This window comes from Hydractinia symbiolongicarpus, chromosome 2 (genome assembly GCF_029227915.1).
Source record: "Hydractinia symbiolongicarpus strain clone_291-10 chromosome 2, HSymV2.1, whole genome shotgun sequence".
In the NCBI taxonomy this organism is placed as follows: Eukaryota; Metazoa; Cnidaria; class Hydrozoa; order Anthoathecata; family Hydractiniidae; genus Hydractinia; species Hydractinia symbiolongicarpus.
The window spans coordinates 6302693-6314254 of NC_079876.1; the positions used below are offsets into that span (position 1 = coordinate 6302693).

General features: G+C 32.6%; 1 protein-coding gene and 1 long non-coding RNA gene across 2 annotated transcripts; one reads left to right on the plus strand and one right to left on the minus strand.

The window, feature by feature from the left end:
* Positions 1 to 546: 546 nt before the first annotated feature.
* LOC130629740 (dual specificity testis-specific protein kinase 1-like) lies at positions 547 to 1720 on the minus strand. Its single transcript, XM_057443078.1, has 2 exons — positions 769 to 1720; positions 547 to 620 (listed from the first exon to the last, which is right to left on the minus strand). The coding sequence occupies exons 1-2, from the start codon at positions 1718 to 1720 to the stop codon at positions 547 to 549; spliced, it is 1026 nt and encodes a 341-aa protein (XP_057299061.1).
* A 2378-nt stretch (positions 1721 to 4098) lies between these two features.
* LOC130628944 (uncharacterized) lies at positions 4099 to 9172 on the plus strand. Its single transcript, XR_008981881.1, has 3 exons — positions 4099 to 7023; positions 8027 to 8463; positions 8649 to 9172. It is a non-coding gene; the product is annotated as an uncharacterized LOC130628944 (long non-coding RNA).
* The last annotated feature ends 2390 nt before the right edge of the window (positions 9173 to 11562 follow it).

Genomic DNA, 11562 nt, shown 5'->3' on the forward strand with positions numbered 1-11562 from the left:
AATACCTGATAAAGTGGATTGGTTATGAGGTACCAACGTGGGAGCCGGAGGAGAATGTAAATTCGGCGGATATAAAAAGATATTTTTTGAACAAAAAGTAAAGCGTTATTTTAAAACAACAAATTTATTTGCGCCTTCGCTAGTTTCTTATATTGCTTTCTGCTCAAGTAGTGAACGATAAAAATAAAACTAATCGGGCCGCAGGATCGTAGTGGCCTAGGAGGCCGGGGGCCACAGCCCTCTTAAAATATTTGTAAATCATGGTTAATATGAAGGAAAACGCAGAGGATGCGTTTTTACCAATTTAAAGGGTAAAATCTTAAGATTTACATCCGTTTCTCCCTTTCAACAACAACAACAAAAAATTAGTGTCAGTTACGGCCCTGAGTCAATGTAATCGCCTGGGTAATATAATTGTACAGGGGACTTGAGATGGTAAGGGAAATTATAATTTAATGCTAAATTGCACATGCAAAATTACACACATAATTTTTTTCTGTTTTACTTTACAATACTTTTACATAAAATATAACTAATTTGGTTTATCTATTGAAATCGAAACCTTTCGCAAGATGCTGACCGTGCAATGAACTCCCCTGAAAATCCATTCACGTGACTTACTGAAAAAATAGTCAAAACACTGTACTCCAAGGCAATTGAGATGCTATAAACTATTCTTAACTCGAGCAAATTATAATACATGTATGCATGCCTAACAATACAAAACCCTCTCAACCTTTCTAGAAAATTATGTGGGGGGACGCAAACCACAATGATTATCCATGCATTTAAAAACGAAACGTTCAATGCGAGCTTCAAGTAGCGCATCTTTGAAATTCAGAGGTTTTAATTCCATAATTGTCGCAATAGTAAATCCAAACGCGTAAATATCGGTCATGTATGACACGCCGCTTCCCCTATACAATTCTGGTGCCACGTGATGATGGTCGGTTAATTTTTTTAAAACGTCTTTAACGTTAGATTTCGCACAAGACGCTCGACATGCGAATGAAAACCCGATAATGACCGGAGTGAAGTCACTACCTTTTACCATGACATTTTCAGGAATTATGTTGTTGTGTAACACTCCTTTATCAAATAAAAAAGAGAGTGCTTTAGCTAGCCCAATAATAATTTGTTTTATTATGTCTTCTGTGGGAAATATTACCTTCCGCTTCAGCAAAATTTTTATGCTGCTATCCCCTTCATAGCTAAGCACAGAATGAAATTTTCCTTTGGCGTGTACAATACCAAAGACCTGTACAATATTGGGATGATTCCCAACAAACTGTAGCAGTCGTGCTTCGTGGCTAACATAAGCTAGGTTGCGCAGAGATGTTTCCTCTTTACCAAGTGCTAAGTAACTTTTTAAAATTACAGAATCTCCTTCGTCAAACACAGCACGGGTCACTTCTGCGAAATGACCAGAAAATATGACATTGGAAGCCAGGCCGGAGATTACCTCACTTGTCAAAATTGTGGGCGTTTGTTCTTGTAACAACGGATCGCCATTATGGAAGAACGATGAAAACAACGATGCATCAACCATTAGTGACGATCGAGAATGTCCAAGCTGTTCAAACATCTTTAGCTTTGTGAAATCCGCACATTGCAGCATCATCGAAGCATTTTTCTCTCTCAGAATGTGTATAGTCTTCTTTTGACTCGCTACGATCTGCTTGTATCTTTCAACAGCTTCTTTTGCTTTCTTCAATTCCATTTTTAACTTTTCGTTCTCTATGGGCACAGGAAAGGTAAAGGTAAGCCGTTGTTATTTTGAGTCACGAGAACAATCCTAAGTAAAATAAGCGAAAAAGAAAATTTAATGTTTATTAAAGAAATTTTTGAGCAAGAAAAAACAACATCTATTCTGCAGACTTTTTCAACTCATTAGTTTGTACTCCAGAGTGTAAATCATTATGTACTTCGGCTATGTCGTTTTCACTTTGTAAATAATTACATTCAGTTGAGGAATCGGCCTCTTGTGAAGGTGCCTATGTATGTTAAAATTGGAAACAAAGTGATGAGCATATTATAATTGCCATAGAAGTGGAAATATGGAAATGAAATATCTCCTACCAGAGTACTTTTCAATGCTGCCATACCAAGTGTTAAATGAAAGTCAACCTGAAGGTAAACAATAGTAACAGCCGAGTTATACACAAAAGAATTTTCTCCTTAAAAAGTTGAACTAATATTCTCTATAGTATTTGCTTTTCAAAACTGTGTAAAACTCGATAAATTTTGTCTTTAAGCCACGTCATTTTTAAATTCAACAAAATCGTTAACACATAATTGTTGCTTTAAAGATTTACCAAGTCAAAGCGTTTGGTCAAATCCTCTTCGATATGACGAAAGAAATCTTCTACCAAGCATGTCTTTAACATACATTTAGCTTTTCGCTGAAAAGAACAAATTATATATTGTATTGCAAAAATAGTTGTTTTAAATGCACAAGAACAGAGCTCTTTTATTGTTGACAAGAACTTTCCCAGAGATGTACAGCAAGCATTCTTTCTAAAAATATATAAACAAATAACTAGTGCTACAATACCTCCAGATTTTGTTTGGAATTGCCTTTAAGTACGGGAGCTACAGCCATTCTGACTTGATTCCACGTGTCTAAAAAAAAGATCCTTGAGCAGGATTAAAACCACCCAAGATAGATAAATGAAGCCTTGTCGACTAACTCTTAATTTGATAATTTAATTTTTATAACACCTATCTTATCAGGTAATGCCAGGTCAATTCAATTATGCTTCTTATTTTACCCTACCTTACCTTAATAATTAATACATGGTTAAATATGGTTAGACTTAATTATTAATTATTTAAATAATATATAATTAATATATATATAATTAAATATTGTTAACTCCATACATGATTGTGCTTATTCGCATCAATATCAAAGAAAAAATTTTAACGACAGAAATATATAGTAAAACACATTATTCAAATTTAACAGAAGGTATTCTAACTAAGGGGTTGTTAATCTCATGTTGAGATTTTCCATCAAGAATAATTCAGCTGCAACAAATTTCTTCCAAAATATGCCCAATCGGGATTTGAACCCGAACTTCCTGTGATCTTACATGTATAAAACGGGCCTTGAAATTAAGGATATTTTATGTGAGAGCACGAATTAAGTTTAAAATTGTGTATTTTTTAGACATGCACCCACACACATAAGATTCAACAGGTGTTCTACCATTACACTATTGGGCAGCATTTCTTAAAGTCTTTTTTCAAACATTTAAATTTGAAAAAATTCTGTATATATGTATATATAAAGATTTTTTAGTTGGCATCATGTGTGAGAGGAAATCGTGTCCTCTGCACGTTTCGTTTATAGCATTGCAAGCACACAATACTCAATCGTTATCAAAATACAAACAATTATAAGGTCAATTTTTGTATAGGCTGTTAAATATCAGTAATTCTTGATTAGGACACCTAAATATACTTTAAAGTTCTTTAATCAAGAAGCACCAAATTTAAAATTTATTTAGTGAAAAAAAACTGTGTAAATCCGGTGGGAATATGTACAAGTTATAGACATAAAAGAGTAATACAATTGATAAAAACAGTTAAAAGAAAGACGTATAAAACTATTTGTCCAGAGGAACAGATTTAAAATTGTTCAAATAAAACTTGTTACTATGACGACACTTCGATATTAATTCTGTTCTTTTGTTTAGCAATTTCAGTTTGGATGTTATAATATGGTATTAAAACCTTTGTTCCATGACAAAAGACTTAAATCGACTCAATATTTGCTTTGGTTAACAATAAATTTCTTTTTACACTTACTTGAGATATTATATAAGACAAAGTTTTTTATTCACTTACTCACCAAATTTAAATATATACACTAACATTTATAAGGTGACATACTGGAGAATGCAAATAAAAAGAAAACCTAAAATATTGCAACTTAACGAATTAAATAAGATAAACTTCTTTTGTTACTGGAGCTTTGAACAGATGGATGAAAGATGCTTTTAGTTGTTTTTAACATGATATATATAAATAGTTGGCTTTGTAGGGACGCTAAGCTACAGCCCCGCACCCCCTCCCCTCCCCCCTTCTCCCCCCTCCCTCTTAAAAAAGGCTCACCCGAAAACAAATTGGCTTCCTACCGCACCGCCTTCATGCTGAAAATGCTGTGATTTATATTTTATTTGATTGGCATCCATAATATAGTTTAGCTAGCTACCTAAAGCTCAGTCGATACAGTGCTTGTTTTGCTTTGCAGAAATTTGTGGCTTTTGATAGCCACTCTACTGCATATACTGGCAGAGCTCCTTTCATTGCCTAGTGTTGCCTAGTGGGAAAAAATTCCAGATTACTGTAGCTAACTTAAATGGGAGCTTTAAACACATACTCTTTAAGGTCTCTCTTGGAAGCATTTGAGAGAAGGTAGATTGGTAGTTAGGTAGTTAGGTAGCTAGCTAGCCTATCCCTTGAATGCGAAGGGGAGAACCGAAAGAAGCCAGCTAGCTATAGCTAGCTAGCTATATATACATCACACCACCACTACCTAGGCCATTTGCCAACAATTTGATGCTTTGGTCGTAGAATAAGGAACTCGCAAATTAAGTTAATCTTCGATCATAAATATAAAGATCCATATTAACCTGAAAAATTACTTTCCAAGAAGCGTGTTGGATCACTTGCATCTACAGTCGCCATTTTGTTTTTAGCCTAACAGGCTGAGACCGATAGCCAGCGTTATCAGCTATCTCCAGAGATACAGACATACGGCTGTATCCGATAAACAACGCGTCACAGTGCACAACTGTTGCCGATCTATATCGCATACAGTTAACAGAAACGGGTGGTTCTTTTATTCGTGTCAATTTCCTTCCTGTTTCTCCTATGTAATATTTTCCACAATCTCCACACGTTACTTTATATGCAACACCTGATTCATTGTCTTGGTTTCCGTTTTTTAATATTTTGTTGCTTTTTACAACATTTTTTAGCGCTTTGTTTTTCGTATGTGTTAATTTTACATTAAATTTCTTGCATACTCTGGCGATTTGTTTGAGAAAATAGAAATTCTCTATAGGGAAAACAATTTTATTAAAAGAAAATTTAAAGAGGCATTAGCGATTAAACAACACAAATCGGATTTATTGAACAAAAAAGATGAAATAAGACGATTATCTGAAATTTGGGAAAACATATTATAATTTTAACGACTTTTATTGTTAATAAACGATTTTTATACATTTTATTTTTATCAAGAGAATTTTTAACATTTTGTACATGCATGTTGAAAGACGTTTTTAGTTGTGATCTGAAGATGCTCTGACAAAGATCAGGGAGAAAATTTATCAAATTTAATTTGTTATTTATTGCCTTAAACCCAAGAAATATTTACTAATTAAGGAAATATAACACTAAGATTTATTTATTTACGCCATCATCGGTATCTACAAACTTGAGAAGCCGCCACTTACACTAGACAGCAGAGGCTGTAGCCAGGATACCCAGCTCAACCTTCCACAACATTTCATATTATAATTTATGGCTGGCCTAGTTATTTAAGCTTTCTTTGATAGAGAAAGAAAAAATGATTATAAGGGTGGTTTGAATGGACAACGCTGTGTCTCCTGGCCAAATTTATGGCTAGAAAGACTGAAAACATTTGGAGATGGACAGTCAGTTAGGCGCGTACAAGAGTTATCTCACCTTCTTTTTTGCCTCCAGCGGTAAGTTAAGGGGCCACCAATACATACTGTATATTTTACTGTGGTCACTCACAAACAGAGTTGTTTGCCATGGTATAGTCAACTGCACAAAACTAAATTGCTTAAAAAGGATAGCTATCATAACACAGGAACTCACAGTAGAGTACTAAACACAAAGTATAATGCTAAGAGTATAAAATATCAATTGTTAATAACAGTCTATGAAGTTTTCTATAACGGAAGATCATTTGAGACTTGAGTAATCAGCATGAGATAGTTTGTTGTGAAAGGTTGCTGAACATTGTTCCATGATTTAAAAAAATGAACGTCGAGCGAATGTAGATTGAAGGTGGTTGTATATCTAGGTAGCTTGTGAGTGAAGTGCAGAAAAATTATATTTCGAGCTAAAAATGGTTCCTTCCTGACCAATATAGTAAATTTCAAAAGGAATAATTGAAACAAGAACGTGTTGAAATTTCAATAAACACATTGAAAATGTGTATGTACTTTTCATGAAACAATCACACAATGGTGCCATGGCGAAAATTTATCTCATGAAATTTGATTTCATTTTTCGAAATTCTTCTTCAATTCAATTCAATCTTGCAAAGTTTCTATGATCAAAGTAGGTAAGATATATTCTATCCTCTGGATATATCTTCTCTAGAGTGGATCTCAACGAAGAATTATCCTACTAGCAAAATGGGAAAGTTCCTCCGTGAAAAATTTAAATATAACAACAGCTAGCGAAAAGGACAACGACAGCAGATAATGAAAGGAGAATTGAATTACATATTTCTGTGAAGACTCTGATAAAAATTTTAAATGTTGAAAATTATATTGTATGGTAGTAAAGCTTGCGAGCCAATACTGTTTATGTATAAAATTGAAGTAGAGGGTTTAAATTTTACAATTTTTAAAGTTTTTAAACATTACAAGGAATGCTTGATGCTGAAATATTTTGCTCAATGTGTTTTTATTTCTAAATGTATACAGTATTAGGATATGGTTATTAGAATTAGGTAACATACTATATATTATTATCTTAAAATATACGTCAAATCATTTGCAGATTTTCTTGGCTTGATATTCAAAAACATTTTGTTTGTTGTTTTGAATTTTGGATAGTGAAACAAACTCCAATACGTTTTTTGTTGATACATGTTGTGTCATCATGCTTTTTTTTCTACTTTTTCAGATTTGAAGGAACACATCAATTAGCATTGGATTTTTTGGCTACAATGCCGCCATCACAAAACAGTTCTCAACTATGGGTAGACTTCATGAAGTGTCATCCCATGGATGGAAAATACCGGAATTGATGGTAAGTAGAATTGTTGTTAAATTTCTTGACACTTCGTATATCACGATTTTACACTTATTGTGAAAACATTCGGATAGAGGTACTGTAGGGCTTAAAAAATAGTGGCAACAACGAAAATGTTGTTACACAAAATTTTCTCCCAATATATACTACATCGTATTTTTTAAAGGATTGTCGATGAAATTTAAAAGAGTTGTTCTGATTGAATTAGAGCATACTCAAAAAGATATGTCTAGCTACTTGCTAGAAATTTCTTTATATTATGGAATAATTGAAAAATGGTCAATAGCTCCAACTTTTATGCAAATGAGGTATGGTGAATACTAACGACAGAAATATATAGTAAAACACATTATTCAAATTTAACAGAAGGTATTCTAACTAAGTGGTTGTTAATCTCATGTTGGGATTTTCCATCAAGAATAATTCAGCTGCAACAAATTTCTTCCAAAATATGCCCAATCGGGATTTGAACCCGAACCTCCTGTGATCTTACATGTATAAAACGGGCCTTGAAATTAAGGATATTTTATGTGAGAGCACGAATTAAGTTTAAAATTGTGTATTTTTTAGACATGCACCCACACACATAAGATTCAACAGGTGTTCTACCATTACACTATTGGGCAGCATTTCTTAAAGTCTTTTTTCAAACATTTAAATTTGAAAAAATTCTGTATATATGTATATATAAAGATTTTTTAGTTGGCATCATGTGTGAGAGGAAATCGTGTCCTCTGCACGTTTCGTTTATAGCATTGCAAGCACACAATACTCAATCGTTATCAAAATACAAACAATTATAAGGTCAATTTTTGTATAGGCTGTAACATACTATATATTATTATCTTAAAACATACGTCAAATCATTTGCAGATTTTTTTGGCTTGATATTCAAAAACATTTTGTTTGTTGTTTTGAATTTTGGATAGTGAAACAAACTCCAATACGTTTTTTGTTGATACATGTTGTGTCATCATGCTTTTTTTTTCTACTTTTTCAGATTTGAAGGAACACATCAATTAGCATTGGATTTATTGGCTACAATGCCGCCATCACAAAACAGTTCTCAACTATGGGTAGACTTCATGAAGTGTCATCCCATGGATGGAAAATACCGAAATTGATGGTAAGTAGAATTGTTGTTAAATTTCTTGACACTTCGTATATCACGATTTTACACTTATTGTGAAAACATTCGGATAGAGGTACTGTAGGGCTTAAAAAATAGTGGCAACAACGAAAATGTTGTTACACAAAATTTTCTCCCAATATATACTACATCGTATTTTTTAAAGGATTGTCGATGAAATTTAAAAGAGTTGTTCTGATTGAATTAGAGCATACTCAAAAAGATATGTCTAGCTACTTGCTAGAAATTTCTTTATATTATGGAATAATTGAAAAATGGTCAATAGCTCCGACTTTTATGCAAATGAGGTATGGTGAATACTTCTTTTTGTGTTAGTTTATATTTATTATTTTAGTTTTGTCAAATGTACAGGATTCTTCTTTATTGTGTGCTTCTGATTGGATATCTTGACAACAGCTGTTGCACTTTTAAAACTTAGGATTAGATATGGTTTCTCAAATGCTTCGCTATGACATTTTTTTTTATATTTCAGTGCTTACCAATGGCGAAAAGGTTAGTCCTGAAGAGAAGCATAGACTTCGCGGAAAGGGAACTGTTGGGAGGGTGTCAGGAATTTATTGCCAGGGTTTTATTTCCATCGATCAAAACATATCTACCATAGACAATGAAGATTATTTGAGCGACAAAAAAGTGACAGTGCAAGCGATTTTTCCTTGCTCGGCTCAGACAGTATTCCGGCATAATGTAGCTTTTATCGTCCGTATTTATTATTTGAACCACCATAACTTTTTTCCGGGATTACATATTTTTAAGATTTCGTATCGTATCCGAAAGTTTGTTTAAACGGGATTTTTCCTCTTTCGTTTTCTCCTTCTCCTTCCCACTCACTCCACGCAACATGTTCTATTGTTTGTAATCAATTTATGTTATTAACTTGCGTCAAGTCATTAAAGTATGTTTCTGAACTACAAAGGGAATAAAGAAATTGAGTTTGTTCCAAAGTCTTTTAGCCCGCATTCATTTCATTCTACTTCAATCAAGAAAAGAAAAACTATTAGCTGTATACTATTTCAACTATTTGTAGAATATATATTTTTTAACAAGTACTTATTTGCTTCTTATAATAATACAAGGCGTATAGTATACGTATAACTAGCTCACCTGATACGTGACACTGTATTATATATATTCATTTGTGGAAATAAATTGAAATCAATCACAATGGGATATCAAACGGAAAGTGAATGTTTCAAAATATAATTCCGGGCATGCTATGTAATATATTAAAAAAGACGGCCTCAAGCTTAATCATATTTGTTTTGAAATAATCACATAAAAAACTTTCTATATTAACTAAAAGCAATACATAAAGAAGTAGTAATCTTCTTGTGAAACATTCTGTGATGCCACGGATGCTAATGGTTTTGACTTTAGTAGTGCATGAGCATATTTTTTGAAAAAAATAATTATTTGAGGAAACTACAAAGAAAATTTGAGTTACTGTCAGTACATTCATATACATTATGAGAACCATCATAAAACCATTCCATAAACCTGAAAGTATATTTCATAACTTTCAGTCTGTGAAATACACAAACACCACTAGATTTCATCAAGAAACTACAACTACAAACTACGATCGTTCAATATATATTAACAATTGTTTCACAAAAAACGGATTCTTCTATATTCGAAAGCATAACAGATTAATCCTTAACGAAGACGACGTGATAAATGTTTGCCTAAACTTTATTTCAGTATATGTTAACAAGTTTTAATGTTGTGAAACAAAAAAAGGTTTCGTTCAACCAAGAGATAATCGCTATATACAAAAGTATTCAGGGCTTATTTCATCGAAACAAAACAAGTAGAGTTCGTATATGTGATGATACCTTAGACACAATTCATTTCCGGCCAAAATTAATCGAAACGAGAGAATGCATGTTATGAAAGCCCCATTTATCAAAACAACTAAACCTGCTATGTATGGATTGCTTCTAGAAACAGGACCATTTTCCTAAACTTTTATCAACGACCTAGCTCACCGAAACAATCAAATCTATTATGTACGGATACCTTTTAGAAGCAGGATCCTTTTCCTGAATGTTTACCAATGGCTCAATTTACCGAAATAACCGAATCTGTGATGTATGAATTGCTTTAGGAACAGAAGCTTTTTCGTGAATGCTTAACAATGGGCCAATCCACCGAATCAACTGAATCTGTGATGTAAAAACATTTATATATGTACAAATAGTAATGAATGGAAACATTTAAGAAGTTTCCTCAAATAATTATTTTTTAATCTTGCAAAAATAAGAAATATAAAAACATTAGTAATGAATGGAAACATTTAAGAAGTTTCCTCAAATAATTATTTTTTAATGCTGGAAATATATAAATAAAAAAACCCATCTATTTATGCATGCAGATAGTAATGAATGGAAACTCGTTGTTCTTAATTGATCAAATTTTTTTATATGCATTTTTGCTGTTTTTTAGGCTGAATTAAAAAGAAAAAAATTTATGTGGAGTATTTGTTCCACTAGTACTAGTGCCTTTATACCATTGGTTATAACTGTGTGCCGTTTTCATAAATACAAATAGGTCCAGAATTTTTAAAAGCCAATTGCTCTTTCCAAGTACAAGTTTCAGAAATTTCATAAAGTTTCTTAATTGACAGTATTTTTTGAGCTTGGTGATTTGTTGATTATATTTTCAGCCTGAACACATATGTATTGGTTTTGACGCACAATTAAACACTTGCAACACTGACACTGGTCCATTGTGGCCAAAAAGTAGCGATGTATGTCACTCACTAACTGCACATGCTTGTTGATTCTTTTTTCCTTATTGGTTTATAAAAATCCAAGCAATGTTTTCAATTCTGTTGACATAGTCACAAAAAGACAAATAGAAATAAACAGACTTCGTAGACTACACATTCATTGACAAAATTGTATTACATCCAGACTATTAGAGAACTCCATTCCAATTAAATTTTAACAAAGTTTTGTGATATATAGTATGATTTTTATTAAGTATATGCGGGAATATTGGAATACCATGCTTGACTCTGTACAGTTAATCAGCTAAAGCTAAGATGGTAATGGATAACAATATAGAACCACTGAATTATGTTTCACATGAATTAAATTCCATGTGGCCTATTTTTTTGTGGATGTCACATCGTCTGTCATTAGTTTGCAGATATATTTTGAGCTGATTAATTAATGTGAATAACTGTTTTTTGTAGACAGACTTACTTCAAATATCTCAAGTGGACTTAATTTGACAATTTTTTTTTAAACAACAATACCATGAATTTTACCCATGCTTAACATAATTCACGTAATATAAACACTGTGATCAGTAGGAAACGCATGTTTGGCCAATGTAGCTTTGATACACAAAGAAATATTGACATAAATTCTGTATTTTTTTCT

What these genes read in the sequence shown, in the direction of transcription:
- LOC130629740 (XM_057443078.1), bottom strand. Translation starts at nt 1,720, where the DNA reads ATGGAATTGAAGAAAGCAAAAGAAGCTGTTGAAAGATACAAGCAGATC. An exon ending in ATGCATGGATAATCATTGTG is followed by an intron (nt 621 to 768) that starts GTTTGCGTCCCC and finishes CTATTTTTTCAG; the next exon opens with TAAGTCACGTGAATGGATTT.